This window comes from Eriocheir sinensis, chromosome 41 (assembly GCF_024679095.1).
Source record: "Eriocheir sinensis breed Jianghai 21 chromosome 41, ASM2467909v1, whole genome shotgun sequence".
NCBI classification, from domain to species: domain Eukaryota; kingdom Metazoa; phylum Arthropoda; class Malacostraca; order Decapoda; family Varunidae; genus Eriocheir; species Eriocheir sinensis.
Window position 1 is genome coordinate 9785618 of NC_066549.1, and position 12239 is coordinate 9797856.

At 41.6% G+C, this 12239-nt stretch overlaps 1 protein-coding gene across 4 annotated transcripts in view; it reads left to right on the top strand.

The window, feature by feature from the left end:
- The first annotated feature begins 5586 nt into the window (after positions 1-5586).
- The window catches only part of LOC127009626 (serine/threonine-protein kinase pak-1-like), a 39192-nt gene continuing 32539 nt past the window's right edge, over positions 5587-12239 (top strand). Inside the window, exon 1 of one of the 4 annotated variants that reach the window (XM_050882859.1) lies at positions 5587-5634. In XM_050882859.1, the coding sequence (XP_050738816.1) occupies positions 5602-5634 (33 nt within the window). In that variant the 5' untranslated portion in view covers positions 5587-5601. Of the gene's footprint in view, positions 5635-8047; positions 8182-8270; positions 8301-8371; positions 8506-12239 lie in introns of those variants that run through there. The other 3 variants (XM_050882860.1, XM_050882858.1, XM_050882861.1) reach the window with 3 other exon arrangements.

A 12239-nucleotide genomic window follows, 5' to 3' on the forward strand; every position in this document is an offset into this window, starting at 1 on the left:
GAGGAGGAGAGCTGATGAGACGAAGAGCCTTAGACTCCACTCTGTCCAAGAGAGCTGTGTGAGTGGAGCCCCCCCCTACACGTGAGATGCATACTCCATAAGAGGGCGGACAATGCCCCTGTATATGGATAGCAACTGTGCGGGGGAGAAGAACTGGCGGAAACGATACAGAACGCCCAACCTCGAGGAAGCTGATTTAGTAAGAGGAGAGATGTGAAGTTTCCAGTTAAGATTTTGAGTTAAGGATAGACCGAGGATGTTTAGTGATGAAGATGGTGACAGCTGAGTGTTGTTGAAGAATAGGGGATAGGTGTTTGGAAGATTGTGTCGAGTTGATAGGTGGAGAAATTGGATTTTTGAGGCATTGAAGGACATAAGGTTCCTTTTACCCCAATCGGAGATGATAGTAAGGTCTGAAGTTAAGCGTTCTGCAGCCTCCAGCCTGGAGTCATGTAATTCCTGTTGAGAAGGTCTTCTGTTGAAAGAAGTTGAACAATGCAGAGTGGAGTCATCAGCGTATGAGTGGATAGGACAGTTTGTTATGGAAAGAAGATCATTGATGAATAACAGGAAGAGAGTGGGTGATAGGACAGAGCCCTGTGGAACACCACTGTTAATAGGTTTAGGGGAAGAACAGTGACCGTCTACCACAGCAGAGATAGAACGGCCGGAAAGGAAACTGGAGATAAAGGAACAGAGAGAAGGATAGAATCCGAAAGAGGGCAGTTTAGAAAGCAAAGACTTGTGCCAGACTCTATCGAAGGCTTTCGATATGTCTAGCGCAACTGAGAGAGTTTCACCGAAACGGCTAAGATAGGATGACCAAGAATCAATTAAGAGAGCAAGAAGATCGCCAGTAGAACGCCCCTTGCGGAACCCATACTGGCGATCAGATAGAAGGCTAGAAGTGGAAAGGTGTTTTTGAATCTTCCGGTTAAGGATTGATTCAAAAGCTTTAGATAGACAGGAAAGTAAAGCTATAGGTCGGTAGTTTCAGGGATTGGAACGGTCACCCTTCTTAGGCACAGGCTGTACGAAGGCGTACTTTCAGCAGGAAGGAAAGGTAGATGTTGATAGGCAGAGGCGAAAGAGTTTTACCAGGCAGGGTGTCACCACGGAAGCACAGTTTTTAAGGACAATAGGAGGCACTCCATCAGGTCCATAAGCCTTCTGAGAGTTGAGGCCAGACTCTGGCCTCAACTCTCAGAAGGCCTGTTATTAAGATTCTTAGAAATGATGTTTTCTATGCCCTCTCTGGCCGCCAGAGAGGGCATAGAAAACATCATTTCTAAGAATCTTAATAACAGGCATAAAGGAGTCAGAGGGGGGATAAGTAGGAGGATCCCAGAATCGTCCAGAGTGGAGTTGTTGCAGAAAGTTTGAGCGAAGAATTCAACCTTAGAGATAGAAGAGACGGCAGTGCTGTCGTCTGGGTTAAAAAGAGGCGGGTATGAGGAAGAAGTGAAATTGGAGGAGATATTTTTGGCTAAGTGCCAGAAGTCTCTGGAAGAATTAGAGAAAGCAAGGTGTTGACATTTGCTATGGATAAAGGAGCTTTTGTTAAGTCGAAGAATAGATTTGGTACGATTCCGTGCGGAAATGTAAAGGTCATGGTTAGCGGGAGTTCGAAGGCTCTGGTACCTTTTGTGAGCTGCCCCTCTATCTTTGACAGCACGAGAACAAGCGTGATTAAACCAAGGCTTTTTAGCATGGGGAGTAGAGAAAGTATGTGGAATGTATGCCTCCATTCCTGAGACAATCACCTCTGTGATGCGCTGGGCACACACAGAGGGGTCTCTATCCTGGAAGCAGTAATCATTCCACGGGAAATCGGAAAAGTACACCCTCAGGTCGTCTCACCGAGCTGAAGCAAAATGCCAGAATCATCGCCTCTTCGGTGGGTCCAGAGGGTGTACAGGAGCGATAGGACAGAATACAGAAATAAGGTTGTGATTGGAGGAGCCCAACGGAGAGAGCAGTTTGACAAGAGTAAGCAGAAGGGTTAGAGGTAAGGAAGAGGTCTAGTATGTTGGGCCGGTCTCCAAGACGGTCGGGAACACATGTAGGGTGCTGAACCAACTGCTCTAGCTCATTGAGGAGAGCAATTGGCTGGAGCAGTTGGAGAAGAGTCATTGGCTGGAGTAGGTAGGAAGACACCTACCGAACGGGCGCAAGCCATTCCCGGTGAGGTATATATGGGAGGTGAGAAGGGAGCTGAAGCCCTCCAAAGACCCTTCCCATGTCCTCACTAACCGTTTCCCTATTGTCTCACCAACACCGGAGAGTTGTTCAGCATGCTGTCAAAAGACAGATCCTCTCTCTATCCACACCACACTACATTCACACAACATATACACCTTTTCCCAAAATTCAAATTTCAAAATGGCGCACCTTCACCTTGCCTCGGAGTCCCCGCCTGGGGGGGACCACAAATTCCCCCAGGGAGGACTCCCCTTCTGGCTGCCGACCCGAGAGGTGTCTTGATAACTCCTCGAACCTCTTTCTTTTCAATTTCTGCAACATTCGCGGTCTTCGTTCTAATTTTCATTCTGTGGAACACCATCTCCCTTCCTCTAAACCTCACCTTCTCTTCCTCACCGAAACACATGCAGGTTTCTGTGGCTACTGACACCAGTCTCTACTCTGTTCCCTCCTACTATCTCTATCCTAAATTTCAATCCAAAGCTGGATGTTGCGCCTACGTGCGCAACGACATCACTTGCTCTCGTGCCCACAACCTTGATTCTTCAGAATTTTCCACCATCTGGCTAAGACTTCATTGTCATTCTATTACTAAATACATCTGTGCTGTTTATCTCTCACCTAACTCTACTAACTATGTAAAATTCTTCGACTACTTGAACTCTAATATGGAGCACATCTTGACCCACTCTCCCTTCGCTGAAATCTCCATCCTAGGAGATTTCAATGTTCACCACCAGCTTTGGCTTTCATCCTCTTTCACTGACCAGCCTGGTGAACAACCCTACAACTTTCCTATCCTCAACGATCTAGAGCAGTTGGTCCAGCACCCTACACGTATTCCCGACCGTCCTGGAGACAGGCCTAACATTCTAGACCTCTTCCTTACCTCAAACCCTTCTGCTTATTCTGTCAAACTGTTCTCTCCATTGGGCTCCTCCGATCACAATCTTATTTCTGTATCCTTTCATATCGCTCCTGTACACCCTCTGAACCCATCGAAGAGGCGATGCTTCTGGCATTTTGCTTCAGCTCGGTGGGACGACCTGAGGATTTCCCGTGGAATGATTTTTGCTTCCAGAATAGAGACCCCTCTGTGTGTGCTCAGCGCATCACAGAGGTGATTGTCTCTGGAATGGAGGCATACATTCCACGTACTTTCTCTACTCCTCACGCTAAAAAGCCTTTTTTTTTTTTTTTTACAACAAAGGAAGCAGCTTGGTTTAATCACGCTTGTTCTCGTGCTGTCAATGATAGAGAGGCATATAGAAGCACGGGAATCCGCGCCTACCTCATGAACTACTACAACACCCGGGGAGCAGTGGCCTGGCAGGACAGAATTGTGGGCGAGTAAATACCATGTGTGGTAATATGTGTGGTAATATGTATGATAGTATGTGTAATAAAATGTATAACTGTGACTTGTTTTTGTTTTGCTCTCCTACAAATATTTTAGAATGAATGAATGTTTACGTAATATTAATAAACAAACCAGTAACTGAAAGAAGAAATAAATCTAAATAACTGAAAATGAAACAAAGGTTAAATGGTAGAATAATGATATTAAGAAATAAATAAAGTAATAAATAGTAAATTAATTATGAAATAAATGAAAATGTTAGTTCCATACCTATTTTATATATTCATGATTCTTCTTGTTTTTCATATTTTCTTGTTTACTTTTTATTATTATAGTATTAGTTTATTTCGTATATATATATATATATATATATATATATATATATATATATATATATAGATATATATATATATATATATATATATATATATATATATATACACACACATACATACATACATACATACATACATACATACATGTCCCGGAATAGTCTTGGCCATTCGGCTACATCTCGGAGACATGTCCCCGAATAGTCGGCGACATATCGGCGACAAATTTGCCAATAAAATTAAAATTTCAACGGTCAAAATTCGGCGACAATTCGCCGAACACCGCGAATCAGACGCCGAATTGTCTGCAACATGTCGGCGACATTTCGGCGTCCATTTTGCATTCGTGCACATTCGGCGAACGGCCGCGAATTTTTCATGCAACATGAAACTTTCGTGGCGGTCGTCAAAAGTCGCGTGGTGGACGCAGACATGTCCCCGAACGGCCAAGAACAGGCAAGAAAGATGCTGAATTTGTTCGCGACACAGGATGACTTGCATATTCGCGCACATTCGTGAGTCAAAATTCGGCAGTGTATTTGGGGCTTTAGGATAGGCGTAAAAGTCTATCAATCCGAATAGCAACATACCCGCACCTTCAAAATGAAAAGAAAATGGACCATCAGATGGCACCTCGCATCCCTACAAGCGTATATGTATACGTATTTATTCAGGCTCGGTCTAGATTTCAATGCCAATAGTACCAGAACTTGAAGATGATGGAGCTGGGTAACATTACCAATGTCCTTTATTTCTCTCTTCCCTTCCCCTCCCCTTTTATCCCTCCCCCTCCCTACTCACTTGACACTACAGAAATAATGACACGCAAATATTCAACAAGAAAATATTTAACACTCCTTCAGCCCTTTGCTTCCCCCTTTACCTCCCCTCCCCTTGCCTCTCCCACCTTCTCTCTCCCCTCCCCTCCCTTCCCCTCCTCTCCTTTTCCTTCCCACGCCCTCCTTTCCCCGCTACTTCGCGCGGAGAGCAGCAGGCCGCCCGTCGGGCATCGGCACTGCACAGTAGAGACGGGCGATACGACTACTTCCAGGTTTTATACGATAAGTAGTTTTCAGTTAAGTATCGGTGGTATTGAATACCATTTCCGACCACTTTGTTTTCATTATCGGTTGTTTTGAATATTTTACAGGGAAATTTATGTAGTACGAAGGAACAATTAATGAGTATTTACGCTTACAAAGAATTTGGACTAGGTTTTGGCAGTCTGTGGTCAACTGATATACGTCATCATCGTAGTACAAACCATCTATCTCCCCCCCCCTCCTAGATCCTTCTCCGTCAAGGTTCCCAATACACTCCCGTCTCCCTTACACACAGCGCTCCGTAGCTCAGTTACTACAACTATTACATGGACCTATTTATCTCCTCATTGGCTAAGAACACACACACACACACACACACAGAGAGCCACCTGGTGGATGATCACTAAACTAAGTGGTTAAAAGCTCTGCGCTGCCAGGCTTCGTGGCCTGGCAGGCGGAGGTTCGAGACCCGCTCAAACCGGGATTTTTCCACTGACAGGGAGTGGTTATTGTCCCCCAGAGAGCAAGGGGGACGGGGGGGTGTGGTGTGTGGAGGTCCCTATAGTACCCAGAGATCGACTGTAATAAGCCTTGCTTTTGTCGGGAGGGTACTTGCTGGCGATGACGAACTCAGCTCGTGATCAGGCTGTGGGGAATCACAAACATGCCTGCCAGTCGTAAACGAACAGGTGGTCTGGTAGGTGACGCGTTCTTCTGTGTGCCTGCTGACTCATTTTAATCCTTATCCTCTTTTTTTTGTTACTCACCTTTGTTCCATCATGTTTCTCTTACCTTTCTTTATCCTTCCTTTTATTTTTTTCTCTTGTCTTATTTTTTTCCACGTTCTGATCACCTCTGCTAACCACCAACAACAACAACAACACCACCTCCTCCTCCTCGCTCACCTTTCTCACCTTTCCATCTCCTCCTCCGTAAGGGACTTCACCTTGCTCCTCTGTCTTCCTGTGCACGGCTCCTCTTGTTCCTCTTCAATCACCTCCTCCCTACTATTACTACCTTCCTTTTCATCCTCCTCTCATCCTCCAGGTACCTTCTCTTGCTCCTTTGTCTTCCTGTGTACTCCTGCTCCTTCTCATTCTTCATCTACTTCCTCATAATCGCTATCTTCGTCCCCGATCACTTTCTTCCCTCCTTGCAACCATTTCGCTACCTCCTCTTCCTGCCTCGTCAGGGTCCTGAATTGCCTCTTCATTGATTTCCATGTGTACTCATTCTTCTGCTACTTCTCCACCTATTAATTCCGTCTAATACTATTTATACCAATACGAAAATACAAAAAAAAACATTACTATTACTACTACTGCTAAGGTTTTATTGTCCCTCTAATTTAAATAGTACCTAACTACCCTCATTACCATCACCACTCCGCTCTTAACCTCCTCTCCCTCATTGTTAACCACCACCGCCACCATCGTCGCTGCACCACCACCTCCCTTCATAACCACCACAACAATTATCACGTTGCAGTCAACCTCATTCTTCTTTATCATCCTTCTTTTCCCCGTCCTTGCTACCTTTTTTCTCCATTCCAGTTCATCGTTCTCTCTACCTACCGCCATTATGCCACTGTTCTCCTCCTCTTCTTCCTCCTCCTCCTTCTCGAAGTCGTCTTTCAGAACAGCTCAACACGAGAAAAAAGCTCCCGCACTCTCATTTAGGAAAAGTGTAATTGTATATTATACCTGATGTGTGTGTGTGTGTGTGTGTGTGTGTGTGTGTGTGTGTGTGTGTGTGAAGTAGGGAGATAGACAGAGTTATACTTAGATTTACATAGAAATTCAGACCATACAGACCCTATGGTCCAGACTATAATAGGTGATCTGTCCCTAAACCTAACTGATTCTACATTAACCAGAGGGCTCCAAAACTTTGCATTTTTACTTTAGTTGATATTAAGTTGAAGGAAGTGTCGGTCGAGCTTGTTAAAGGAGTCAGAGGATCGTGTTACACTGGACCACTGAAGGTGGGAGCTTATTCCATTTTCGCACTACAATGTTGACTGCATTATATTCATCATTTACACAAAAACTTCAACGTGGCCAACATTGTGATTATTTAATTCAACACAGTCTCAGCTGCAGTTCTCATAAGGGTGCTGTAGTTTTTACTCCGTCTGGTAACTGCCAGCCAGGGTACGTGGTTGTATGAATGTATTAGGCTCAGCATTAAAAAGACCAAAATAATTTCGTAATTTGTTCCTCATACTTATTTGGAAAAAAGGTGATGAAAGCTATGCACAGAACTTCAATAATAGCTATATGGCTACCAATCACCTACCTACGGATGCTTGAACACAATCAATCGTGTTGGCCACCTTGAAGTTTTTGTGTAAATGATTAATGCAGTCAACATGAATATTAGTTTACAAGAAAAGGAAAAACAGTGTAGCTACGTCACTACGTGTATAGTTAGTTAATTAATTGAACGCGCTTTAGTTACTCATCAAATTGATTCGTTTTCTCTTTCAAATCTTAGATTTAGAATGGATAATTATTTTAATGGGTAACCAAAAAAATATATATATATATGAAAAGAACCTTCATTTTTCTGTTTTATTTCATGATGACTAACATTTGTTATTTCACAATCCACTGAAAAAGTAGTTTGCAAGAAAACACATAATCATACATGTTATATAGAGGATTAACAGTCAAATAACGCGAAAAAGAATTGTTTTCTGCGAAATATGAAGACTGGGTAACAAGTTTTTTTTTTTTTTCTATAAGCCAATAAAAAGCTATGGTAGCTATAGGGCATAGAAAATTCAATAAATTAATAACTTCGTAATGAAGTGTTTTACCACGTGCTACTGCCACTCAGCGAGCGTTGATGCCGATTTTTTTACATATATGCCTCGGGCCTAGGGAATCTTAAGATGGCAGCTGCGGGCTTCAGGATTTGCACGGAGTCAACCAATCCAGTTATAATAGAGATCAGTGGTGTAGAGAGAGAGAGAGAGAGAGAGAGAGAGAGAGAGAATATATATATATATATATATATATATATATATATATATATATATATATATATATATATATATATATATATATATATATATATATATATATATATAATATTGGCGTTGTAAACTTGTAATGCGGGCATTTGTTCGGTGGAGGGCCGAGCATAGCGCTTATCGGCGCCTTATCGGTGCCTCTGGTAAACACAGGAAGTGAGTTGGGTTGGGCGGCGCCTCGCTCCTGGCACACACACAACACATTCGGTAAGAAAGTGTAATTTAGACGGCATCCTAGGCGACTTACCAGTCCAAAGAATGTCAGGTTGAGATGAATGCCTCACGGCCGGGCTTCTTTCTTGCTGCCAGGCATGATTAAACTATTGGTAATCAGTTTGTGCTGGTACAACCACAAAATGGGTTTGGTGTGTCATGTGATGACGGAGATCTAGAAACAAAATGAGATCACAAGGGATTCCTCTACTCCTCTTGCCATATTAGTTTATTAAATACAAATGAACGCAAACCACCAGTACAGATGCAGGATATGGAAGATCGTGGATCTAGACATGCAGGGACAGTCAGCGCCTTGTACGTATCGTTTTCAAGGTTCAAAGTTCAAAGGTCGACCAAACAGTGTCCTTGCCATTGACGGTCAATGTACTTCTTATGTTTCGCAAAATACGTATGTTAGGTGTCATTGTTGCGTTATTGCCATGAAAAATTATCAATTCAGAATCATTCAAGGCATGATTTTGCTTATCGAAATTATAATGTTAACATCTTGTAACTTGTGGTGACGTAATCAGGTAAACTCTCATCATCTGTGTCTTACTTGCGCTTCTTTCACCTGTACCAACATGACCTGCATTTTGCCTTAGTAAATTTCTGCTAAATAGACATGTGATGCAATTAAAACCAATTTTAAGCTGATTCTTGCAGGTCGCCTTGCAGAAGAGTTTTCTGATCCATTGACATATTTTTCCTAATGATTATCTGCCTTCTTAAAGACCCTGTTACTCTTCACTGATTACAAAACTCTTTAAATCTTCATGTGTCCTCCATTGCAGGCCACAGGAACAGGGTAGCCATTTCTTAATTTACAAAAAGAACACTTATAAATTATTCCATTCTTTTGCCTTAAATTAGATGTGTCTAATAAGTTGAAATATATAATAGTGGGTATATATACAAAAAATACTTGGGAGAATTATTGATTTATCCAAATATTTATATAGTTTTCATTGAATGCTATTTTATGGTAATTTCTCTAGCATTTTACATTTGAAATGCAACTCTGTAATGAACTGAGACACTGATAAAGACTCCAAAGCCCTTAAACCCTGGGGTACCCTTTGATTTAATGCTAGAGTGTGCACCTATTATTTCAGAGACGTGGGTCCAGCCAAATGTTGGATAAAACATTTGTCCTGAGTAGATTAATTTCTCTTGAGTTTTGAGATGGTGAGATGTTGTACAATCAAGTAAATTAAACGTACAATCAAATAAATTAAACAGAAGATCTTGTAAATGGTTCATAAGAACCTTGATTAGACTTTGTGGGTTTCCTAATAATCTAACTAGATCCTGTTGCCCGCCTCCATTGTTAATTGTCTGTTATATGTGATTGTCATACCTATTTTTGAAGGAGTTCACTGAAGGAGCACTCACAATATGATCTGGTAACTTATTCCAGTCATTAGTGACTCGATAAGTAAACGAGTTCTTTGTCTGGGTTTTGTTGCATCTTTCTTTGAAGATCTGCTTTGAATGCCCCCTAAAGTTTGTGGTAGAAAATCTCAAGAAAATGTTTCTATTTCTGTTTGCTAATGACTCAAATTGCATCAAAACTTTAAAAAATTTGCCAAAAATAAAGTATCTTTCAGAATCACGTCAATTTTTTTTGCGTCAAAGATCCAAGCTCGGCCTATAATATAAACTAATTGTCAACTCTCTCGTGCTGTTGGATTTGAAGTGATAATTGCCCGTGGTTTAGTCGCCTCTCAGCAGGCGGCCGGCCTGTGAGCGCGACTGTTGTCCCTTTAAATTGTTTTTTTCAGAATCGGTAAACTTCGCTGTTTATTTGCATTTCTTGATAATTTTTTTCTACCATAGGGCAGAATAATCTCTTCCAAAACCAACGATATATAATAATGCCAGGAAAAAAGAATACTCGTGGATGAAATCAATAACATGACAAAATTGTTCGCCGCACAGTCAGGCCATTCCGCGAGGCCTCCTAGGGAGCCCCAGACGGATGTCGCAGTGGAAAAGAAACTTATTAAACTTTTGGTGCATGAAAGGGTTAACACTTCTATGTGGAAAACTATACTTTTTCAAGTCAAACAGGTTCCTTTATTAAGTTTCTTTCCATGTCCTCTCAGCCCCTGCATTCTCGCAGTTGAGAAGAGATCATCTCTATCCACCTCATCAAACTTATTTACCAACTTATACAGCATGATCAGATCTCTCTCCCTTCTTTGTTCCAGTGTTGTCAAGTCCATCTCCTTCAATCTGTCTTCATACGTCATATTCGAGAGTTCTGGGAACATTTTAGTTGCAATTCTCTGTATCCTTTCCAACTTTCTGATATCTTTCTTTTTGTGAGGCAACCATATAGCTGCAGCATATTCAAGTTTTGGTCTTATCAGTGTTGTTATTATTTTCTTCATTATTTCTTTGTCCGTAAAATGGAATGATACCCTTATATTTTGCATCATCCTGTAGGTTTTTCCAAATAGCTTGTTTATGTGCTTTTCTGGAGATAGTGTGTCTTTCATCGTTACTCCCAAATCTTTTTCTTCATGTACCACCTTTAAGTTTTCTTCTCCCATCCTAGATGTTTTCCTCAGTCTTTTTTTTACTTTTCCCCATTTCCATAACATGGCATTTATTTGCATTAAATTCCATCTCCCATAACTGGCTCCATCTATACACTCTATCCAGGTCTTTATGTAGTTCTTCAAAGTCTTCCTTCGTCCTCACTTTTCTTATTAGCTTTGCATCGTCTACAAAAAGACTCATATAACTTTTAATACCCTTCGGCATATAATTTATCAGGGTTGGCAGTTTAAACCAAATGGTTTAAACCATGATTTAAACCTATAAAAAAAAACAGTGGTTTAAACCAACTAATAAAAACCATTTATTTTATTTTATTTTGTGTGTATCTTTGTTAGTTTCATCAGTAGTGTGGTTTTAACTATATGTAATATTTTAATTATGTACAGCAGAGTTGGCAGTTTAAACCAGGAGTATCATTTTAATTATGTACGGCAGGGTTGGTGGTTTAGACCAGGGGTGTCATTTTAATTATGTACAGCAGGGTTGGCGGTTTAAACCAGGGGTGTCATTTTAATTATGTACAGCAGGGTTGGCGGTTTAAACCAGGGGTGTCAAACTCAAAACCCTTCGAGGGCCAATTCATACTCTGAAGTGCCATCATGGGGGCCAACAAGGTAGAAATTGACAAGATTGAAGTTACCGTGATACTGCGGGCCATTTATAACTATCCCGCTGGCCATGAGTTTGACACCCCTGGTTTAAACTAAACACCCATCAATAAAATCAGTGTTTTTTTGTGTGTATCTTTGTTAGTTTTATCAGGTATTGTGGTTTTAATTTTTTATTTCTCTCTCTCTCTCTCTCTCTCTCTCTCTCTCTCTCTCTCTCTCTCTCTCTCTCTCTCCCACCCTGTGGAACTCACATGTTACTGCCCTCCACCCTGATATGCTGTCTTTTATTACTCTCCTCATTTATCGGTCTTTTAGGAAGTCTCTTGCCCACTCCAGGAGGCTCCCTTTTAGGCCTCCTATATGCTCTAATTTCCACAGTAGTCACTTGTGAGGTGTACCTTGTCAAAGGCTTTTTCTAGATCTAGGTATACACAGTCTGCCCAGCCGTCTCTTTCTTGTGTCTCAAATCACCCTCGAGTAGAAGCTCAGCAAATTAGTGAAACATGACTTTCCACTCCTGAATCCAAACTGACTGTCACTCAGAGTAGGTACCTACCGCTTTCAGTTATTGTGTCCATCTGTCTTTCAATATTCTCTTGCACAGTTTAGCAACCACACTCATAAGTGACACTGGCCTTTAGTTTCCTTATTCCGTCCTTTGAATATTGGTACCACGTTGGCCCTTTTCTTTTCCACTCCCATGGCACTTTCCCGTCTCTCAATGAACATGCTATTATACTGTGGATCTTGTCTGACAGTTGATTTCTGCATTCCTTTAGTATCCAGTTAGGTATATAGATCCTGTGGCCTTTCTTACATCTCGGGCTTCTAGTAGCTTGAGCACCTCTTGCACTTCTACTTGTATGTCCT